This window comes from Podarcis erhardii, assembly GCF_964252035.2.
Source record: "Podarcis erhardii genome assembly, chromosome: 10".
Taxonomy (NCBI): domain Eukaryota; kingdom Metazoa; phylum Chordata; class Lepidosauria; order Squamata; family Lacertidae; genus Podarcis; species Podarcis erhardii.
The window spans coordinates 51,314,175-51,337,444 of NC_138500.1; the positions used below are offsets into that span (position 1 = coordinate 51,314,175).

At 43.4% G+C, this 23,270-nt stretch overlaps 1 protein-coding gene across 3 annotated transcripts in view; it reads left to right on the forward strand.

Moving 5' to 3' along the window:
- Positions 1–769: 769 nt before the first annotated feature.
- Positions 770–23,270, forward strand: part of GXYLT1 (glucoside xylosyltransferase 1) — a 34,263-nt gene continuing 11,762 nt past the window's right edge. Inside the window, exons 1-4 of one of the 3 annotated variants that reach the window (XM_081878047.1) lie at positions 770–1,185; positions 11,828–11,920; positions 18,427–18,601; positions 20,090–20,215. In XM_081878047.1, the coding sequence (XP_081734173.1) occupies positions 956–1,185; positions 11,828–11,920; positions 18,427–18,601; positions 20,090–20,215 (624 nt within the window). In that variant the 5' untranslated portion in view covers positions 770–955. Of the gene's footprint in view, positions 1,186–6,404; positions 6,714–11,827; positions 11,921–18,426; positions 18,602–20,089; positions 20,216–23,270 lie in introns of those variants that run through there. The other 2 variants (XM_081878049.1, XM_081878048.1) reach the window with 2 other exon arrangements.

Genomic DNA, 23,270 nt, shown 5'->3' on the forward strand with positions numbered 1-23,270 from the left:
CATTTTTTTAGATTTGTCTTGAGACAGTCTTTAAACCTCTTTTGTTGACCACCAGCATTACGCTTTCCATTTTTAAGTTTGGAACAGAGTACAGTGGTACCTCGGGTTACATATGCTTCAGGTTACATATGCTTCAGGTTACAGACTCCGCTAACCCAGAAATAGTGTTTCAGGTTAAGAACTTTGCTTCAGGATGAGAACAGAAATCGTGCTCTAGCGGTGTGGCGGCAGGAGGCCCCATTAACTAAAGTGGTGCTTCAGGTTAAGAACAATTTCAGGTTAAGAACGGACCTCCGGAAGGAATTAAGTTCTTAACCCGAGGTACCACTGTAGTTGCTTTGGAAGACGATCATCGGGCATCCGCACAACATGAGCAGTCCAACGAAGTTGATGTTGAAGAATCATCGCTTCGACACTGGTGATCTTTGCTTCTTCCTGATACACTGCTGCTGCTTCTTCCAGTACACTGATATTAGTTCGCCTGTCGCACTGCAGCCGACACACTAACGTGTGGAGACCCACCATTCGAGAGCTCTGTCCTAGCAAAGGTGGAACGGGGAGGGGGGCGGCCACCGACTTCTGCCCTTCGCCTCCCTCGCTCGACGCTGCAGCGCTCCCAGCCGCCGCCAGGACAGGCCTCCCGCCGCTCTCGTGCCTCCACCATCGCCCGGCGCCCACAACCCGCCTCTCACCCCACCCCTCGCCGCCTCCCCGCCGCCTGGCTCCGCCCTGAGAGCCGGGCCTTCTTCTTCTTCCTCCTCCTCTCGGGGCAGCTCTCCTGCAACTACCTCAGCGGCGTCGCCGCCGCCTTTGCTGCACCCGGCGCCTTGGCTGACTTGCTCGCTGCGGTCGCCGCGTTGCTTTTGTTGCTGCTGCCGCCGCCGCCGCCGCCGCTGGCGCTCCCGCTCCCGGTTAGGCCCCGGCTGCTGCGCGGTGCAGCCGGGGCCGCCGGAGGATGAGCCGCCGGCTGGTGCAGGTGGTCTTGCTGTGCCTGGGCTGCGGCTTGTGCTCCTTGCTCTACGCCTTCAGCCAGCTGGCTCTGTCGCTGGAGCAGCAGGCGGCCCGGCGCCAGGGGGACTCTGCCTTGCCCGTGCGCAGGCAGCTCAGCGGCGGCGGCGGCGGCGGCGGCGCCTGGAGGGCCGCGGCGAGAAGCGCAGGCTGCAGCCAGCCAGAGCCGCCGGAAAGGTACCGTCTGGGGACGCCGGGGCCTGCGCTTCCTGCGAGGAAGGAGCGCCTGAGTATTAGTAGCGCGGGGCGGGGGGGGGGGCTGTGCCTTTGCTCCAGGCGGGAGGGTGAGGGAAGCCAGGTAGTTCCAGGCTCACAATCTCAAGGGATAGATTGGGACAAAGTTGAATTTGCAAGGAGGCGCTTCCAGTGCGGAGGGCCGGGTGTTCAGACGGACTTTACTCCAGTCTGGTTGCTTCCCCCCGGATTCCCTCCTTCGCTCCCTCCCTCCCTCCCTCCCCATCTTGTCGGTCAAGCATTCCGCGGCTTCCAAGCGTGCGTAATCCTCCCTCTGCCGCCGCCGGTCACCCCGCTTCCCCTGTCGCTTCAGGGCTGCCGCCGTGCAGCTTCAAAGGAGCCTCTAGCAAGTCGCTTTTCTCCCAGCTGCTGCCAGGTGGGAAACAGGAGACCCGTCTGAACTTGGCGCTCATCCTGGTATGCGCGTATATGGGGGGGAAAGAGCACTTTCTGAACGCTTGGCCCAACACAGGGGAGTTCTGAATGGACAGGTGGAGAGAGAGAATTTTAGGCGCCTGCTTCTTAGTTTATTGATCACATCAATAAGCCCGTGCAGTTATTGCAACCCCCTATAACCCATGTATCTCTGTGGAAAGGACTACCGGTAATTAATCAGAGAGCCTATTATGTATGTACCTTACTGTTACTTTTTGTAACTGGCTGCCCAATAATATGAACTTTCCTGTGTTCTTTTTCTTTTTATGTTACACTTTTGGTGTTACTGTTGAAAACCAGTGTTCGTATACATATATACATATATATGTATATATATTACAGAAGATTAAAGTGGAGAAATGGGATTTTGACAACACAAATGGGGCAGTTGCCCCTTTTCCTACCTGCTCATAAGCCATGACTGGCAGTTGTCTTCTTAGCTTAAAGGAACCAAGTTGGGGAGACTGGGCTTGAGACATTTCCTCTAAAAATCTCTTCCCATCCTCCTCCCATCCCCTGCTTTCAGACTATAAAAAAATTTCAGTTACAGATAGGTAGCCGTGTTGGTCTGCCATAGTCAAAACAAAATAAAAAAATTCCTTCCAGTAGCACCTTAAAGACCAACTAAGTTAGTTCTTGGTATGAGCTTTCGTGTGCATGCACACTTCTTCAGATATCTGAAGAAGTGTGCATGCACACGAAAGCTCATACCAAGAACTAACTTAGTTGGTCTTTAAGGTGCCACTGGAAGGAATTTTAAAAAATTCAGGTTAGTCAGTCAGTAGCGCGACACTTGAATGCTTGTGCCTGCATATTGCTTTATATACTGTCAAGGTTTCCTGGCAGTAGGTGATAGTTGACAGCACAGCCATCATATCTCCATGGCTTGGGTGAAGCTTTCTCTTATTAAGTAGAAGCAAATCCTGCTTCTTCCTGGCTGCATCCTGCACATCTGTACACTCAATATCCAGTTTGTTTAATTTATTAAAAGGATTAACTGATACAGTAGTTTTGACCTTATTCCCTAGTGCAAGGCAGATTTCCACTTGTGCAGACAGAAGTTCCTCCTTCCTTTATCTGTGTAAGAAATTTATGACTTAATCCAAACTTGGGCTGCTGCCTGGCAGAGATTAACAGGGCAGGGCAATGGGTAATTTGCCGGGCCATCACGTCATGCTAGTGAGTTTGGGTCCTAGAATGCCACTACTTTTTCCTGTTCCCAGAATTGCCCCTATCACAATAATGGTGCAAAAGGAACGCACACTGAGTGTAGAACAGGATATCAACTGATCAGATTGGAGCATAGCCTACAAGTAGAAGTGCCGTGCAAGCAGTAGTGCAAACATAGGAGAAGCATAGGACTGGTCTGGGAGCAAATTCATACGTATTTGGTAAAAGTGTGACCATAACTGGGCTTTTTATTTTATTGCTTATGTTGTTTATTATTGTTGTTGTTATTTGTTTGTTGACTTTCAGCCAAACTGTTCCACAGAAAATACCATAATACAGGCACCCCCAAACTTGGCCCTCCAGCTGTTTTGGGACTACAACTCCCATCATCCCTAGCTAACAGGACCAGTGGTCAGGGATGATGGGAACTGTAGTCCCAAAACAGCTGGAGGGCCAAATTTGGGGATGCCTGCCATAATAAAATCAATATGAAACATACACAAAAAGCAGCAAGACCAGTGATTAAAGCATCAGATTATAGTAAAATTTTAAAAAGCCTGGGAGAACAATTTTTTTTTTTGTTCCACATCAGAAGGATATCAAGGCCAAGCAAAGGAATGACACAAATGGGGTACGATTACTCAGACCTTGCTTTCCATGAGGGTAGAGGGCAGGGGGGATTCAGGAAAGAGCCTTTGGCCATTGCACATATTGGTTGTGAATGCTGTCAGAGGATAGATTACAGTGGCTAGGCTAGGCTAGGCTATATCTGTCTAGATGCTGCAGCTGGAGCAGCAGCCACAACTGAAATCACCTTATGCCACAGAGGCTACTGTGGCCTCTTGTGAGATGTAGGAGCCCCAGATTGAGAACCTCATTTTAATAACATAGTTGGACTGAGGCACTGCCATAAACGTGTTCTTGTATATGCTGTTACAGTAATGGAGAACCTGACTACATGCAAGAGGATATCCATTGGTTTCTAGATCACCTGGGTTATGCATGAACTTGCCTGAATGTAATTTTGGCAGTGCAAATGAGAGGTGACAAATTTCTCCATAAACTGCTGAGAAATTGGTGTACTCTCCAGTGATTCTTTTATTGAACATTAAAAAAAACACACTGATCACACATACTATTGATAACATCGTTTCTAAACAAAAAATCTTCATCTGAATTGTTTGGGTGCTTATGTGCAGCCAAGACACTTCCTTTGGCATACCATAGTGAATAGACGTATCGAATAGACAGGCGAACTAATGCTGGCATAAGCAAAGATCACCAGTGTCAAAGCAATGATTCTTCAACATCAACTTCGTAGGACTGGTCATGTTCAGATGCCTGATTATTGTCCTCCAAAGCAACTACTCTATTCTGAACTTAGAAACAGAAAGTGCAATGCTGGTGGTCAACAAAGGAGGTTTAAAGGCTCTCTCAAGGCAAATCTAAAAAAAATAGTATAAACACCAGCAACTGGGAAACATTGGACTGTGAGCACTCCAATTGGAGAACAGCCTTTACCAAAGGTGTCATGGACTTTGAAGACACTTAAACTCAGGACGAAAGGGAGAAATGTGCTAAGAGAAAGGCACTTTTGGCAAACCTTCACCATGATCAACTCCCATCTGGAAACCTATGTCCTCACTGTGGAAGGACGTGTGTATCCAGAATTGGCCTCCACAGTCACTTACGGACTCACTGTTAAGACTGTGTTCATGGAAGACAATCTTACTCAGCTACGAGTGATCTCCAAATAAGAAGAAGAAGTGAATAGAGGACCATGCGTTACAAGAGAAGTATTTAGTCTGGCATTTAAATATTGTCAGCCAGGATAGCTCAGTTGGTTAGAGCCTGGTGCTAATAATGTCAAGGTTGCAAGTTTGGTGCCCGTATGGGACAGCTCTATATTCCTGCATTGTAGGGGATTGGACTAGATGAACGTCGGGGTCCCTTCCATGATTCTATTATGCAATTTAATACTGTTACCGGTGTGAATCTGTGACAGTTTTTTGTCAGAGATATGGGTATACAGTACTGGAAAAGTAGAAAGTCTTCTGATGCCCTAAATCAGGCTTCGGGAAGCTCTAGTCAGCAGGCCAGATTTGCTCTCATGCCCCTAGGTCTCAATTTGGCTTGTGAGATCATTTTTCTCAAGCCACACCCAACTGATACCATGTGACATGGGGCAGGGAAAGCCATGGCTGTAAATTAGCAATTTGGAACACTCTTAAGAGTTCCTTGGCAAGCAGGACTTAGATTTGGGCCTCTTAAATTTGGCATCACTTGCAAGCCCAACGTGGGTTGGTTCCATTTGGGAGTTCCCCAATGGAACATGTCATTGCCAGAAGTAGGACTTGCAGTTGGCACGGAATTTTAAGTTCAGCACAGAGCTGAAGCCCCACATTAGTCAGGAGTGGTTGTGACTGTGGCTTGGCATCAAGACTCAGGGTGCCGGTATGAGACTTGAAAAGAACATAGATCTGAAAGAGGAAGTGGGAAAAAATATTGCTCTTTCATCTTTTCTCCTTTTGCTTTTCTCAAAGGGAGATAAGAGAACCACCCTTATCACTTCACAATGAATGCGGTAGTGATTCCAATGGAAGTACTGAAAGGTGCCTTTGCAGCTATGGGCAATCCCAGAATTATATAATAGGCTTTATCTAAAAATTATTTATTTGGAAAAGTGGGGGGGGGGGGGAATTTAATCATATGCAATTTTCACATCCCTTTGTATCTTAACAATGAAACTAATTACAGGTAGGTAGCCGTGTTGGTCTGCCGTAGTTGAAACAAAATAAAAAAAAAATCCTTCCAGTAGCACCTTAGGGACCAACTAAGTTTGTTATTGGTATGAACTTTTGTGTGCATGCACACTTCTTCTGATACCTGATATCTGATACCTGATATCTGAAGAAGTGCATGCACACGAAAGCTCATACCGGTAACAAACTTAGTTGGTTTCTAATGAAACTAATGACCTGGCAGAAATCCTGCAGGTTTTATGAGTCATTGATGGCTTTGACAATGAGCAGAAAAGCCTCTGCAGGCATTCCAGACTCTCTCAGATGATTGGTTAGGGTTATATTTTTGGAAACCACTACAGACAAATGCATGCACATGTAAAATTGTGTTATTAGTTGGTTTGTAAACTGTCCCTTGATATTTTTTTCCTGACAGCTCATACACTGTCTCTGCCCAGAAATGATTCTGTTTTTTGCCTGGATGAATTCTGTCATAAAAAGTGAATCCGGGACCTTTTTTAAAATAAAATAAAATAAAATAAAATAAAATATGCAGTCCATATTATTCCTGACTTAAAATATTTATCAATCTAACATTGTATGCATTCTCCTTACCTCTGACAAACGTCACTTTGCTGCTCTTGAGAAACAAGGTTATTTTGAGCCCCTCCAAGTAGGAATTTGTGGCTTGGAGAGTAGGAGATAGCAGCGTTATCAGGGCAGTGATCATTTGCCCCCATTTCTCTGCATTATTCAGTTTTCCTTTCCCAACCTCTGTGTCTAGGGCTTGCAGGGAGGACAGTGATTAGTATGGAAGGCATTGACTCCCGGAAAAGAGTCTAGGTCTCCATGGTATTGTTACATTCTCTTCCCATTTCCTGTAGCAGGAGTACAGGAAAGCAGAATAGAGAAGTTATTTGTTCCTGAAATGATTTGGGAAGCTTCATGGTTTGTATTCTTCAGGCACCTTTTCTTATAGACAGACAGCTCTCAGCTTCAGGATATGGGAGGCTTACCTTGTCGGGTTTTCACACGCAGGTTGCAATTGATATTGACCAGGAATAAAGGTGATGAGCTGCTGTTTGCATCCCTCTCCATCTTAGCCGGTAAAGACCAGCAGCAGAAGTAAGCAACATTGCCTGGTAGTATTGTCAATACTTCACCCGGTGGTATGCCAGGCAGCTTTCCTGTGCTTGTTAAACAAATAACTCTGGGATACCCGTTTCCCCTCCATCGGCTCTTCCATTCCGGGAGTGAGAATGTGGAATGGTGTGCCAATTGGTGTCAAAGAAGGATAGAACTTTTTTCATGTATGCAACAACAGCAGCAAGAATACTCATCGCGAAGTATTGGAAGACACAAGATTTACCCACCCGGGAAGAATGGCAGATGAAGTTGATGGACTATATGGAGCTGGCGGAAATGACTGGCAGAATCCGAGACCAGGGAGAAGAGCCGGTGGAAGAAGACTGGAAAAAGTTTAAAGATTATTTACGGAAATACTGCAAAATTAATGAATGTTAGAAAAATGTTGGAATGAAGTTATATGGCTTTAGTAGAAATGTTATAAGGAATTAAGTATAAATAGATTAATAGAGTACCAAAGGAAAAAATAAGGTTAGAATGTGTTAAGATAATTATAGGATAGAAAACAGAGAAAGATGGAAAGGAATTGCTGAAACAGTTAACAGAAGTGGAATACAAAAAGAGGTGTGAGGAGGTCGCAGAAATAAGTGAATGAAAGATAAGATACTGAAATTATTTGATGTGTTTTAAATTGTTTTTTGTTTTGTTTTGTTTTGTTTTGTTAGTTTAAATGTGTTGGTGTTGTGTAGTGTTGTATTGTTTTTATTTTTTGTAGTGTTTAAATTGTTAATAAATATTATTTTTTTTTAAAAAAAAAGAATGTGGAATGGTTGGTAGTCTTGGACTTTTAGTGGTTCTTGGAAGACACTACTTACAGTTTGTGCCTGTTTGGCTTCTCACCCTTTTATTTTATTGAGACTTTGAGAATTCCTATTGAGATTAGTTCAGCGGCAGGCTGTTAAACTTCACAAATGTCTAAAAAGTTGTGCTAGTGCGTAAAAGCCAATGCATTTGTAAATACCAATTTGAATGCAGTGCTTTTCCAGTTCATGCTAGACTTAGCACTGTGTTGTACTAACTAAGCACTATGATTTCAGATGCTTAGGACTCCTCCAATTGTGCATTCATGATGATTTTACTTCTTCATCACATTTATATCCTGCCCTTCTTCCCAAAGTAGCCGAGGGTGGCAAGCACAACTGTAGCAAAACAATTACCAACAAAAGAACATATGTAAAAACAATTAAAGCTTCTAAAAATATGTGAAACAATCGCATATGTACTCCCACAACTAATACTATCAGTGCTACCAGGAACAGTATCTTTCCACCATCAAAATGCCTGGGTAAAGAGGAATGTTTTCTCTTAAAGGATACAGTGGTACCACGGGTTACATATGCTTCAGGTTACAGACTCCACTAACTCAGAAATAGTACCTTGGGTTAAGAACTTTGTTTCAGGATGAGAACAGAACTTGTGCTCCGGCGGCGCAGCAGCAGCGGGAGGCCCCATTAGCTAAAGTGGTACCTCAGGTTAAGAACAGTTTCAGGTTAAGAACGGACCTCCAGAACGAATTAAGTACTTAACCCGAGATACCACTGTATTAATGTGCTTGTGATGGTATTGGGGTGGTTATACTTGATACTGGTTTCAGTATTGTTTATGCCTGCAGACATTTTAGAGTGGCTGTACTGCTTCATTTCCAATTGCCATGTGTGTGTCCTGCAGCTTCCTGCTGAAATTCGGTAACTTTTCATATCACAGAAGTGGAATGATGTGGTGACAGTCCAGTATAAACCTGCCGCTAATGGAATATCATTATGTCAATGATACACACCAGTCTGGAGGGATCCTTATTGGTTCCTTGTTATAAAGAAGGTCAAAATCAAAGACATATATACAGAGGCGTACCCAGGTACCTTTGCGCCCATTGCAAGGAGCTGTATCAGTGCCTCTGAAGTTGGTAAGACTATAGACCAAAAACTCAAAAAGTTTGCTTTTCGTTGGCTTTTACACTCTGCCAGTGACTTCCTCTGGGGCCATCATGGTTGGGTCTGCTCCACTCCACTCCACACCACTTCCTCTCCTCCTTCTCGTCAGTTGGTCCATCTACCTGCTTTCCTGCCTTTCTCTCTCCCCTCTGCTCACCACTTTTCCTTCTGCCTCCTTTCTCCATCCCTTCCTTTTTCCTCCTCCTGCAACCCTCCCCAGGTCTCTCTGTCTTTCTTCCCTCTGAACCTTATGGGGCATTCTAGTCACATATCTAATAGCACCAACTGGGGACGGGGACCCTGCAGGGCTGCTGCGATGGCCCACGCTAGCAACTCGACTCTTCTGCAAATCCACCCAGAAGAGCTGGCTTCTAGCCACTCCAAGCCAGAATAGAAAGGTGTGGTTTTTACACTTCTCTCTCCCGCCTGCACCTGCACCTTTGGCGAGGGCCAGCCTAGCCAACCCCTGGGTACTCCCCTGCATATATACATATTACTTTTGTACTTAACTGCTACATCAAAGCTGAACATGTGGGAGCGGGTGATGGTTTAATTATGTAAAGGAGAAACCACTTCTTTCCAGTACTGCTGGTCGTGATCAGGTTGCGCTTTCCTTCTGATGCACTTTAAAGAGTGAATCACACAGTACATCAAAGTGAACCCGTATCTTAAGATAATTGATCGTTTAAATATCCATATGTAAAGCGAGGATTGATAATTCGACTTACTTGCTAAGATCACTGGTCATGCCTGTACATATCTTTCTGGTTGCTTCTTGCTAGATGAAAGCTATGATGCAATGAACTACCTACCGGTAATTGCTGTTCCAGTTCTTTTAGTGGAAAGGAAACATTCAAATGAGAGTAGGATTCTTGCCCGAGGTGGTTGTGACGCTACGCGGTGCGCTGTGCAAAAGATATAAAACACACTTCTGCCATTGCACCGCCTCCACAGTTGTCTATTTTAAACCAGCCTCGTATTGACTTGTTTGAGCTGTGTAATTAAAAAGGGATGGAGAGTTTGCTCTAAATAGGAAAGCTGCTGTTGGTTTTAAACCAATAGCTTGATTTCAGGAGATGCTCCTTTGGCATGGCAGTTGCTAAGACTGGATATGTGAAGTCTCAACTTCTTTGGCTCTAGTGCAAGTGTTGCAGCAGCTATTTTTATTATTAAAGGGAGTTTCAGTTTAATATACATTAATTGTCTTATGAGGCACACATCTTAATTGGATGATATGTGCAAATGCTGTCTGGTCTCTTTATATTAGTGTAGTTAAACTGCAGAAGGGAGGAGAAGGGATTAGATCCTTTTTTGACCTCTCAGCAGTATTTTGTGTGGAGATCACAGGCTTTGAAATTAGCTTGTGAAAGCGCCCAGTTCAGCATTAGTGATGCTGCTGTATCAGATCAACTGCAGCATTCAATTCGTAGGGCTGAATCTTAAAAGCTGGTTAACGATACCGTCACAATATGGATCTTAGTTTTATCTTTCTCTTTTGTTGCCTGGGTTCGCAATGGCATTCTGTGTCAGTTCTGAGACTTGATGTTCTGAACCATTGTGACAGCATTTTCACTTGAAAATGCTAAACAACTAAAGTGGACTTCAGCAGGCCAATATGGTAACCAGCTGCCAGGGAACATAGGAACTTACCATGCCTGATGGATTGCGTTCCCAAGGGCCAGTGTCATTGGGGCTAAAGCAGATTATTAGTTAGCCTTTGCTGAGCATCTTCACATTCCTCATTGCATATTTTCCTGTTTCAAATTAAGTATTAGAATATATAGCACTGTATTTTTTAGTAAGTTGTGCATACAAGTTTCTGCTTCATTTAAAATATATTGTATGCAGGCCTATAACACTTTGCTCTGCTGTTCTTCAGTGTTCCAGACAGTTAGCTATGCCTTTCATGGGCGTAGCCAGGATTTCCCCCCCCCCTTGGTGGGCTGGCTGTATGTTGGGGGGGGGGCAGAACCTAGTTATCTGTGACACAATTGGTCAGTTAGTTAAGTACCTTGGATCTCAAACGCCTTGGCTCCCGAACAAATTGGCTCCCGAACGATCAAAACCCGGAAATGAGTGTTCTGGTTTTTGAACGTTCTTTTGGAAGCCGAACATTCGACGGGGCTTGCGCGGCTTCTGATTGGCTGCAAGAGCTACCTGCAGCCAATCAGAAGCCACACTTTGGTTGTTTTTTGTAAGTCGAATGGACTTCCGGAATGGATTTTGTTCGACTTCCAAGGTATGACTGTAATTTTATTTATTTACTTTTTTGGGGGGTGGAAGGCAGCGGCCCCCCTGCCCCAGCTCATGATATTCCATTCCATAGCTCTTCTCAATGTTTCCCCTCTTTTTCACCAATGGTCAGTCAGCAATTATGCAACCACTTAAGGTTCACCTGCAAATAATTGTTCTACTTCTGCAAACTTGGGCTTCACATAAGCCTGTGGAAACCTCCGCCTTGTGTGTAGATGCCCCACCTTTGCTAAACAAGGAACCATACTCAGCTTTGTGAATAGATATAATGATTTATAACATGGAAACATGCAGTAGAGCAAGCAGAAAATAATCGTTAGCATAAATTTCCAGCTAGAAATTTGAAGCCTTGGCCAAAACTGGGATTTTTGCATCCACCCTCTTTTTATTATTTTTGTTTAGCAAAAAATGGGTGGGGGGAGGAAGGAAACAGGCCCACTCTTCCCCCCCCCATGCTTCCACATGTTTACTTGTAGCCCAGAAGTGCCTGCCTTGTGCAAATAAACATAAAATTGTTTTAAAATATACCTTTGGTACCATGAAATCATCAGATGTGTTTCAGAAATGTCACTGGATGTGTTTCAGAAATGTCACAATGCCAGTACAGCCCATTGAACAGGGTGGTATTTACTTCCTACAATGGATTACTCTGCATTTCACTTATCAGTAGAATTGCTCTTGGGCTGTATGCTCAGGATCCTGGTTACATACATCCTTATATGATATAAACTAATATCACTCACAACACATGAAGCTCTACATTCAGCCGTTTATCTGTAATTAGTAGCTGGTGGTGTTTTTTTAGTTTTTATTAGTTTTGTTTAAATGCGCAAGCAGGAATGCTCCATTGCAACCGCTGAATAAAACAAGTAACATTCATACAGGATTGTTTCTGTCTTACCCTGTTAGGTGTAAGAATGTGTCTGTATCCTATTGGAATTCCTATTGGATGCTGCCCTCTGATGTTTGTGGAAGGAACTGCTTTTGGGAAGCTGCTCGTAGGTAGGCTTTGACAGAGATTTGATTGCTCAATTAGCTAATTTTAGGTATAATCATACATATTTGAGTATATTAAAAAGTGTTGAAGCAGTTATAAAAAGTTTGGTTCCCCCCCCACTTTCTAGCACTCACAGTCTTACTAGATTTCAGTCATGATCTAACTCATTAAATAAAACATGTTTCTCGTTTTGAAATTCATATACACTTCTTGAACAAGCATGCATGTTAAAACATGCTGGTTTGCAACTAAATCAAACCTTTATGCAACCTAGCATTATGATCCCAAACTTTGGGTCTTGCACCAGAGTGGTAGAGGTAGATTTCTGCTGGTCTTCTCTTTACATATACAGTCGTACCTTGGTTGTCAAACTTAATCCATTTGACTCACAAAATGGTTCAAAAACTAAGGCGCGGCTTCCAATTGGCTGCAGGAGCTTCCCACACTCTGTTGGAAGCCGCAGAAGCCACGTCAGATGTTTGGCTTCTGAAAAACGTTCTAGGTTTGCGGCATTCAGGAGCCAAAATGTCCACGTCCCAAGGCTTTTGACAATCAAGATACGACTGTATAGAGATACTAATCAGGGTGTCGCAGAGGGAGGCAGCTACTCCCCCATCAAATCAAGTAAATAAATAAAAATACATAACAAAAGTAGAAATAATCAGAATACAGTCGTACCTTGGTTGTCAAACGCCTTGGCACTCAGACGTTTTGGCTCCCAAACACTGCAAACCTGGAAGTGAGTGTTCTGGTTTGTGAATGGTTTTTGGAAGCTGAACGTCCGACATGGCTTCTGTTATGTTAGGCGGGCGATAGACAGACCCAGACAGAGGATGATGACATGTGGGTTTTGTGCCCGCCTAACATAACAGAAATCAAAGCGACGCCCATGGATACTAAGCAACATGACTTGAGAGTGAAGAGTCAAACTGAAGCTTGCCTTTACTTTGGTGGTTGCTTTCCCTAACTTTTTTTAAAATGCAAAGGTGCTGTAGGTGACTTGCTGTGGGAAATCTTGTGTGGAGAAGGGTCTGTTTGTGAGAAAAAGGTACAAGAACTCTCCCCCGTTCCCAGTGGGAGAGGAGTGACTTTGAGCAAGCAAACATCTGTTCTCCTGGTATTTCTACACAAGGCAATGTCCTATATCTGAAGCCCTCTGTGCTTGCTAGTGGGCCAGAAGAATAGGTAGGGAGGACATAAAAAGTCATGGCAAGTAAGCTAAGCTGCTGTTTGTGAATCCTACATTCGTGCAGTCTTGTAACCTTGTCAAAACAGAATTGTGGGGCAGGTGAGCGGGGAATCACAAAACTATGTGTACTGTGCTGTCTGGTTCAAAGGTTGTAATCATGTGCATGCTTCATTGAACAAAGTGGGATTTACTTGCAAGGGAACACACACAAGATTGGAATATAAATGTCCAGAACTTTACAAAAGCAAGACTGATAGTTACAGTACAAAATGGTGTTTGTCCTTACTGTTTGATTAGTAGAATAATAAAGACTAATAATTTTGAGAGCACGGCAGACCACAAGTAATTGCGACATTAAAAAAAGATGTACAAGATTACCCACATGGGCTTTGTGGATGATTGTGGAGAGATGCAGGAAAGTATCATGTGAATCTTAGGGTCATTGATGACTCAATAGTCCATTTTCCCTATTATTATTATTATTATTATTATTATTATTATTATTTATATACCGCCCTATACCCGGGGGTCTCAGGGTGGTTCACAGAATAAAATCAAGATATAAAACCACAAAATACCTAATAAAAATAAAAACAGCAACCCAATACCCCCCCCACAATTTTTTTTTTAAGGGCAGAGGATGTAAATCAGATCAACCAAATGCCTGGTTAAAGAGGAATGTTACTGCCTGGCGCCTAAAGGTGTATAGTGAAGGCGCCAGGTGGACTTCCCTTGGGAGAGCATTCCACAGACGGGGAGCCACTGCAGAGAAGGCCCGTTCTCATATTGCCACCTGCCGGACCTCTCGAGGAGGGGGCACACGAAGAAGGGCCTCAGAAGATGATCTCAGGGTCAGGGTAGGTTCATATGGAAAGAGGCGGTCCTTGAGGTATTGTGGTCCTGAGCCGTTTAAGGATTTATAGGTCAAAGCCAGCACTTTGAATTGGGCCCGGAAACTAATTGGTAGCCAGTGCAGTTGGACCAGGATCCGTGTACTGTGCTCCAACCGTCTTGCTCCAGTGAGGAACCTGGCTGCTGAATTCTGCACCAGCTGAAGTTTCCCAACCATCTCCAGAGGCAGCCCTACGTATAATGCATTGCAGCAATAAATACAATTCATGACTAATGGGCCTGGTTTGGACACGCAATACTAAACTGTTAGTCAGTGTACCTGAGCTTTGTGCTTGCTTATTCTTTCCCACCTGTCTTCTGCTGTTTCAGTAAATCATAGTTAAGATCTATAGTTTACAGCCCAGGTAGTCTTTCTTTTTTAATTGTATATAAAAAACGGATTTTTAAAGGTATAAAACAATAATTCTGTATTCAATATACTGAAGAATGTGCTAGTTACTTTTGAGATAGAATTCTGCCTCTCTTTTATAAGAACTGAATGGCCCATTCAATGAAGAGTTGTGTGTTTTATGGGTGTTTTCTCTTACGGCAGAAGGGAAACCTGATGTTCACAGGGACTCTTAATTGAGGTGTACATAATACATAAGTTTGTATGTGTATTTACACACACACACACACACACACACACACAAACAAATAAACAAATAAATAAATAAATAGCTGAGAGGAGTCTTGTGACTTACCCAAATAGTTGGAAATTTCAAAGGCAGCGTCCGTTTCTTTGTGAGAAGTGTACACTTCAGACTTGGGGATACTATCCAACATCAGTCATACTGAGAGCAAAATCACTGATATCATTGGCTTAAGTAACTTAAGCCCATTAACTTTTAGTGGGTTTATTCTTAGTACAACTGGGTTGGATATCACCATGGGGGGGGGGCGTGTTACACTTGCTTATTTGCAGATGAACATGGGGGTATAAGGGGAACAACCCATGCATACAACTCTAATCTATAAAACACTGTTGTTTGGTCCTGCTGACTCACTGTGTTATATTATGAACTGTTTCATTGATTTTGGTTGTTTACTCTGTTTCAAAGGTTAAAATATGCTTCTCCCTGGAAGTAGCGGTATGCAGGGGTGGGGAATGAGTAGAATAGCTTTTCGAAAGGCAGCTTTGAGAGTTATGGCTTCCTATGGATACTATTTCCTTCAAAGCGCAGGTGATACTGCAAGATGAAATATTATCCTTTGACCAAGCCTTTGTTGTATGTCCTCTATTTGACCTATCTGGAGTGCAGCAGATCCAGCAAAAGGAGTGGATCAGAGGACATAACCATATAATATTTATTCTATGCTGCATCTTGGGACTCAGCTAGATTGGTAAAGAAAAAGCGCTTTTTACATGCGTTGTTTATGCGATATAACACTGTGACACCAGATGGCGCTGTGGAGTCTAGTCTTTCCCTGCCGGATTTCCCTGTATGAGTTTGCAACACATTTAGCTGACTTGCTTCTTTGACTTGTCTAGATCCAGCCTAAGCTATCCTGTTAATCCTATCCTTGGCACTCCAGTGAACTTTCCAGGTTTCCCTTTATTTTGGGCAGTAGCGCAACAACGGCAGCAAGGATACTCGTCGCTAAGCACTGGAAAACCCAAGATTTACCCACACTGGAAGAATGGCAGATGCAACTGATAGACTATATGGAACTGGCCGAGATGACCGGCAGAATCCGAGATCTGGGAGAAGAGACGGTTGAAGAGGACTGGAAGAAATTCAAGATTTACTTACAAAAATATTGTAAATTGTATGAATGTTAAGAAGGATGCTAGATCATAAATAATCTGGCACCACTAAGTTAGATGGTGTTATGAAGATAAGTGAGATTTAAGAAAAGATAAATTTATGGATAATTATTAGATTACATTTAAATTTTTAGGATTTGAACAAAGGATATCTAAAATTAGAGAAAAAACATGGGGAAATTAGATAATAAGATTGGAAACAAGGCGATAAATTGCTGGAAAAATTTTTGTGTGTGTGTGAGGAACGCAGGAGCGGGAGATGTGAGGAAGTCCAAAGAAGTTAAGAAATTATGTTAAGATACATGTTATATTGTTTTTTCTTTTGTATTGTATTAAAAAATTGTTAATAAATATTTATTTTTAAAAAAAATATTTTGGGCAGTAGCATCTTTAACAGGAAGGAGTCTGGCAGCAACGCAGGCAGGGTTGGGATGTGAGTCGCAAGGATATGAACCGGATCAAGGCACTACTTATCTTAACTGCTCTTTTATGTGTAAAATGAGAGCAAACTGCACTTGCTCCTGTTCGTTTTGTTTGTGTGTTACATCCTTTGCCTGCAGGATTTCCACTGTTGAACCATTCCTAAGACTTCTGTTATCTAAACAGGGAAGATAACAAGAGTTTGAACAATAGTGCAAAAACTAGCAGAACTTTTTTTTTTGCTATGCGAGATCACCATTTATGTTTGGATGGGCTCCAACACAACTGTAATGGGTCCAAATGATCTTCCACCCGGCATTGGTAGAGGATGCAATGTTTGGAAGTGTTGTAAACAAAACTTGCCCTTTTCCCTTACGGAGTATCCAAGAGCCCATATAGAGTCCTTACATAGGTTCCCTATTGGTAGGAGAGAATATAACAGAGGCCAACCAGAGAAGCAAAGCTGCTAGTAAGCTTGATCTTTATTGATCTGTTGCAACAGGGTGCTCCCCTCACCCGCAGGAGAGAGGAGGAACCCAGAAAAATGGCGCGCAAGGCCTTATAAAGACTTTTGAAATTGCCACCCTGTAGATCATACATACATCACAGAAGGGGTGTAACCTAAGACCACCCCTCAGATACATCATACCTACATCACAGAAAAGGCGGTCTTAAAACAGAAATTTGAATGTTGTTTTTCTCCTGTCATTGTTTATCTCCTGTCTGGCAGGTTACTTGATTGGATTTCCTGGGGAGCCTGGCTAGTCTTTTGTAATGATAAATACTTAGTTCCTGGGCCAGGTCACAGGCTCACACCCTATTCAAATTACAGATAGGTAGCCGTGTTGGTCTGCCATAGTCAAAACAAAACAAATTCCTTCCAGTAGCACCTTAAAGACCAACTAAGTCAGTTCTTGGTATGAGCTTTCGTGTGCATGCACACTTCTTCAGATGCCACTTCAGATGGTATCTGAAGAAGTGTGCATGCACACGAAAGCTCATACCAAGAACTGACTTAGTTGGTCTTTAAGGTGCTACTGGAAGGACCCTATTCAAACACAGATATACCCTTAAGACAGGATTTGTGAAGGAAAAGACAATGGGGAGGCTTTTCCATTTTCCTTTGACCTTGCAGAGAAAACATTTGGTCAGTTGGGACAGTTTGGGAATCAAAATGGTTCCAGGTCGTTCTTCCTGTGCTGATCTATGTTTGTGCTTGTTTGGTACACTTATGAACATTTAACATATATCTAAGACCTCAAATTCCTATCACAGAAGGGGAACTGATTACTGGAAGGAAAAGTCGAGACGTCACAAAATAAAACATGTGGCAAAACAATAATGAAACTCTGAAGGATGCCTTTCTTCATTTAAAATGATTGAGCGATATTTGCTACCAAACCTCTTGCACTGAGTTCTGTACTAACTTCTAGTGCTCAAATATTAGTGAGTTGATAGGTCTGGAGTCTGACTAACCTTGGGACAGATAAATGCATTTTACCCTCTGTTAATATAATATAACTTCATTTCATTTGCATTGTATGGGCCTAGCAATTGACTCTGTCTCTGAAATTGCAAAGAAGCTGCCACACCTGGATTCTGTTTGCACCCAGTAACCTGACCTAGTGTTAATGCTCATTTTATATAGGCCATCTGTCCAGATTACTGTTGCAGCGCCATTTTATTGAACCAGAGTCAGTGGCCAGTGGTATTACCCTTACAACAAAAGAGTGCCTAGCTGCTGAAGTATAATTCAGGGGCAGAGGATAGGAGTTGTTGTAACATGGCAGTTTAAAAATGGGCTATATTCTAAACAAAACATGATTATCCAAGAGTTCAGGTCCTTTAAGGAAAATGAAAAATACCCTTCTATAAATAGTATAAAAGCATGTAATCCAGGAATTAAAATATATTATGATTTTTTTAAAAAAATGTTGTCGTATAAGAACTGGTTTGAAAGTTGGAAACATCTCATTTGTCTGTACCATTTGCCTCCATGGTCATAATGCCAATTCCCCAAATTTTAATTTTATTATTTATTATTGATTTATTGAATTTATATACAACCCTATACCCAGAGGTATACTCCACTCAGATAATAAACAATATATTAGATTTTAAAGCATGTTCAACATAAAACATGTGCCACCTGCATGCATAAATCTTCCCATTAAAATGCTGCAGTGTAAACATGTTTATGTTGGTTTCACCTGCAACTATTTCTTCTTCTTGTTTTTCCTTAGATATGATTTTGTGAAAAAGCAACCTTTGGAGAAGATGCACCTGGCCGTAGTAGCCTGTGGCGAAAGGTTGGAAGAGACTGTTACCATGTTGAAATCAGCCATTATTTTTAGCATCACACCCCTGCACTTTCATATTTTTGCAGAGGACCCATTACACACCGAGTTCAGAGAAATAGTAAGTATTCCTTACCACCTATTTCTGGGGTTTTGATTGGGCATCGTTACTGTTGCTATACTTTGCTCTAGTTCAAGTGAGGGCAGGAGTGCGAGAATCTGGGGCAGCTGGAGAAGAAGGAAGTGTATGCCATTTCAAGGGCAGGCATTGTCATGAAATTCTACTCAATATTGATCCAGAGCAGAACTCCCAACGTATAGTTAGCAGAGCAAAAACTTAAACACGTTGTAGGATTCCCAAAAAATAGACCAGAGGCAATTGTATTTCATCCAGCAGAGCTTTACTGCTACTGAAGGCAAATGGGCATAATGGTCACAAATCCAATATATTCAGGATTGGCACTGTCCATAAGAAATCCAGCAGACTTAACTTAAACTTACAAAGCACTAACACTAAGCATACTACCGTGCTTTTCCATGTATAAGACTAGGGTATTTTTTATTTAAAAAATCGTGCTAAAAAGTGGGGGTCGTCTTATACATGGGTAGTGCATAGGGTGGACATTTGATTGCTTGTTGCTGTGGCTGTCAGCTGCTATTGTCCGTGTTATTGGTTGCTGTGTCAATGGGTGGTGTTGATTGGCCAACACTGAGGCATTTGGGCGGGCGATTGTCAGCTTCTGCCTGTGATGGGACAGACAAGAGGCAGATTTATCGGCACGTGTGGGTGGGCAATCCTCCCCAAAAGAAGCTCAACAACTCTGGGCAATCCTCTCCCCAAAAAGCTCAACGAGGTTGTGCCATCTCCCCCCATTTTTTAAAATTTGAGTCCCCCAAAATAGGGGGTGTCTTATACATGGGGGCATGTTATACACAGAAAAGTATGGTATGTACAGAACACAACACTAGAAGGAAAAGAGATAGAAAGAGAAAGTGAAACCAGGCTCCTTCTGGCCTATATTTATAGTCAACATGACCTTAATTGGAAGAGATAAGAGAACCAGTTTAAGCCAGCTGTACTCAGCTTCTCTGAAGGAATAACCCAAACACCACGAACCTTCTGCTTGTTTCTTTCACACAAAGAAGCTTCCAGAACCCTCTTGAATGAATTAGAATAGGAAAGATCTCTACACATCAGAAAGATTAATACTTTCTGTACTAAGAAATGCAAACTGACAGGCATATTTCTGTACCCTCTGCCATCTAAGCACAGACAGAGGTTGGGCAATGGTGGTGGTCCTATGTGGGGTGGATTGCGAGGGAGGACCTCTCTTGTCCACCTGCATAGAGGGAGAGGCTGCTATGTCTCCTGGGAATCTAATAATATAAGGAAGGCCCATCCCTGCTTTATCTGATTTGATTTACTTTACTCTGTTTAAAATTTTTTTTTGCTGTTTTATAGCCAGATTGGGAAGTACAGTAGTATGTGCTGAGACCACTCTGAAACTTAGGGTGCCTCTCAAGCTGGAGATTTGCTTGTGATTTTTTTTTTTTTTTTAAATTCCTTACTGTATGCCTTTAATAAAATTTTGTAATTTCTTTTCCCCAGCTTGATGGTTTGGCGTCTCAAGGAAAATTTAATTATACTTTATACCCCATCTCGTTTCCAGCTGAGAATGCACCTGAATGGAAGAAACTGTTCAAGCCCTGTGCATCTCAGAGGCTTTTCTTGCCAGTAAGTGATGGAGGCTATGGCAAAATCTGTAACTTTAAAAAATTAGCTTACTTTATCAAATGCAGATGTTCTTCCAAACACAGTAATCAGCTTATTTGGGTCTCTCAAATTTGGAGTGCAGGGATATATTTTGCTGCTTGTCTAGATCTGTCACGAAGGAACGTCTAGTGCAGGCTTCCGCAAATTCGGTCCTCCAGATGTTTTGAGACTACAATTCCCATCCCTGACCACTCATTTACCTGACCAATAGGTACTGCTGCGGCAGGAAGGTAAATGGTGTTTCTGTGTGCTCTGGTTTATGTCACGGTGTTCTGTTGTGCCAGAAGCGGTTCAGTCATGCTGGCCACATGACCTGGAAAGCTGTCTGTGGACAAATGCTGACTCCCTTGGCCTGAAAGCAAGATGAGGGCCACAACGCCATAGTCGCCTTTGACTGGACTTAACCATCCAGGTTTCCCCATCTGCCTTTTAAAAACTGTACTGGAGGGCTCCTAGCAGCCCTGGATATAGATAAACCTGAACTTTATCAGAGCAGAGGGAATGCGGAGCCAGATTGGAGCCTGCAGCAGGATTGATCTGGTTCTGTTTGTCTTAAATTTTATCCGCACCCTAATCAACGATGCCGGCACTGCTAGGAACCCAGAGCCCGCTGGTGACCATAGAGTCCTAGGCTGTGATGGAAATTCAGCTGTTCACTTCTCTAACCCCAGTGTTTTCAACTGTATCTTTTGTATTCCCCCAATCTCGCCTACTTCTTGCTCTCTCGCTAGGTTAGAACACATGGTGTTTTTCTCCATAGGGAAGCCGGGTGTGCTTTGTAGCTCCATATAAGCTGGTACCCTTCCTCAAGCCTCTTCCCTGTATCTCTGAAATAGTAACCGACCATATGGTCCAGGCGTTAGGGGGTGGGTAGCATGTGTGGTACATACCCACTAATCATTCTACTCTTTTATACATCTGCATTGACACCCCAAGCTACAAAAACATTTTATTCTTTTCAAGCCACTTTGGGGGACAAAGACTTTAATTACATATTGCTAATCCCTCTTGGCAATCACATTCCTATTGCCATTGCTCCGTTTTGCTTGGGCTGCTGTAAATGCATTCAGCTGTACATGCTTGCAGTTCCCTTGGGACTAACATACGCAGCCCCTCCACGGATACCACTTTAGGAAGCCTGAATAGGACTTCAGAAAAGTGCACTTCTCTATTTATGCTAGGAGCTCCTAGCAGCTTCCAAAATTAAAAGCAATAAAACACAAAAAGTTCTAAAATCTCTAGCAGTATAAAATACCCTAAAATGAGAAAATATCATTAAAACGTCGCCATTTAATTTAACAACATAAAAAAATATATCCATGTTTTTAGCCCATGGGTAGCACTAAATTTTAGCCTGTGGTGAATCACCAGCTGAACCTGCTTACATTATTAGACACTTATTTTCTATGCTGCGCAGTCAATTCACAGATGTGAAAAAATAATTATAGGCTGTTTGTTTGTATTTGTTTACACAACACATCCTTTTGATCCCTGGTTATCATAGCTACTAAAATCTTAATAAAAAAAGAGGTAAAGGTAAAGGACCCCTGGACAGTTAAATCCAGTCAAAGGCGACTATGGGATGTGGCACTCATCTCGCTTTCAGGCCGAGGGAGCCGGTGTTTGTCCACAGACAGCTTTCCGGGTCATGTGGCCAGCATGACTAAACCGCTTCTGGCACAACGGGCACCATGATGGAAGCCAGAGCACATGGAAACGCTGTTTACCTTCCCGCCACAGCAGTACCCATTTACTTGCACTGGCGTCCCTTTGAACTGCTAGGTTGGCAGGAGCTGGGACAGAGCAATGGGAGTTCACCCCGTTGCAGGGATTCGAACCACTGACTTTCCGATCGGCAAGCCCAAGCGGCTCAGTGGTTTAGACCACAATGCCATCCGTGCCCCCCTGGCCCACATGACCCGGACAGCTGTCTGCAGACAAAAGCTGGCTCCCTCGGTCTGAAAGCGAGAGGAGTGCCACAACCCCATAGTCGCCTTTGACTGGACTGGGATCCTTTACCTTTACCTAAAATCTTAATAGAAGGTGATAGACTGGATGGATTCAGGGGGTGGTCAGTACCTCACATGGGTACCCCAGTGACTTGAAATAGCTGCTAGTGCAACCCACATTGAAGAAGCACTCCCTGGATCCAGAGGTTTTGGAAATTACCATCTGGTCTTAATATTCCTTTCCTGGGCAAGGTGATGGAGAAGGTTGTGGCCAAGCCAGCTACAGCCAAAACTAGGTAAAGGTAAAGGGACCCCTGACCATTAGGTCCAGTCGTGGCCGACTCTGGGGTTGCGACGCTCATCTCGCTTTATTGGCTGAGGGAGCCGGCGTACAGCTTCCGGGTCATGTGGCCAGCATGACTAAGCAGCTTCTGGCGAACCAGAGCAGCGCACGGAAACGCCGTTTACCTTCCTGGCAGAGGACGTGCTTTCGAACTGCTAGGTTGGCAGGAGCAGGGACCGAGCAAGGGGAGCTCACCCCGTTATGGGGATACAGCCAAAACTAGAGGAAGTATATTATCTAGATTAGAACAGGGTGGTCCCTCGGCAACATTTGATGTCTTCACCCTTGTGTTGCCTTCCCAAATCTAGGTAAGCGAGTTGCTGGGCTTTGGGAAGGAGGCGTGAGGGCTCTGACAGGGTCCTAGAGCCTTACGCTTCCTTCCCAAAGCCCAGCACCTTGCTTATCCAGCTTTGGGAATGTGGTGTGAGGGCCGGGTGTCAAATTTTGGCCTTGCCCCCCCCCCACACATGATAAGGCATTGTATGGCCGGCGGGTTCCATGTTGAAGTACTCTTGCGTCCCAATTGGTAGGGAAAGTTGGACCGCCCTGATATAGGTTAATTTAAGTCTGTTTTTTTGGCACACAAGTAGCCTTGGCTGCCCAACTTGCATTTGCACCTGAGTTCTGGGGAGTTCCAGCTGAAAAAAAAAGCCCTGGGTGGGATATAAATTAAAATCAAATATGTCACTTAATTACTGTTGTCTCTCCAAGTGGTGTACAAGGG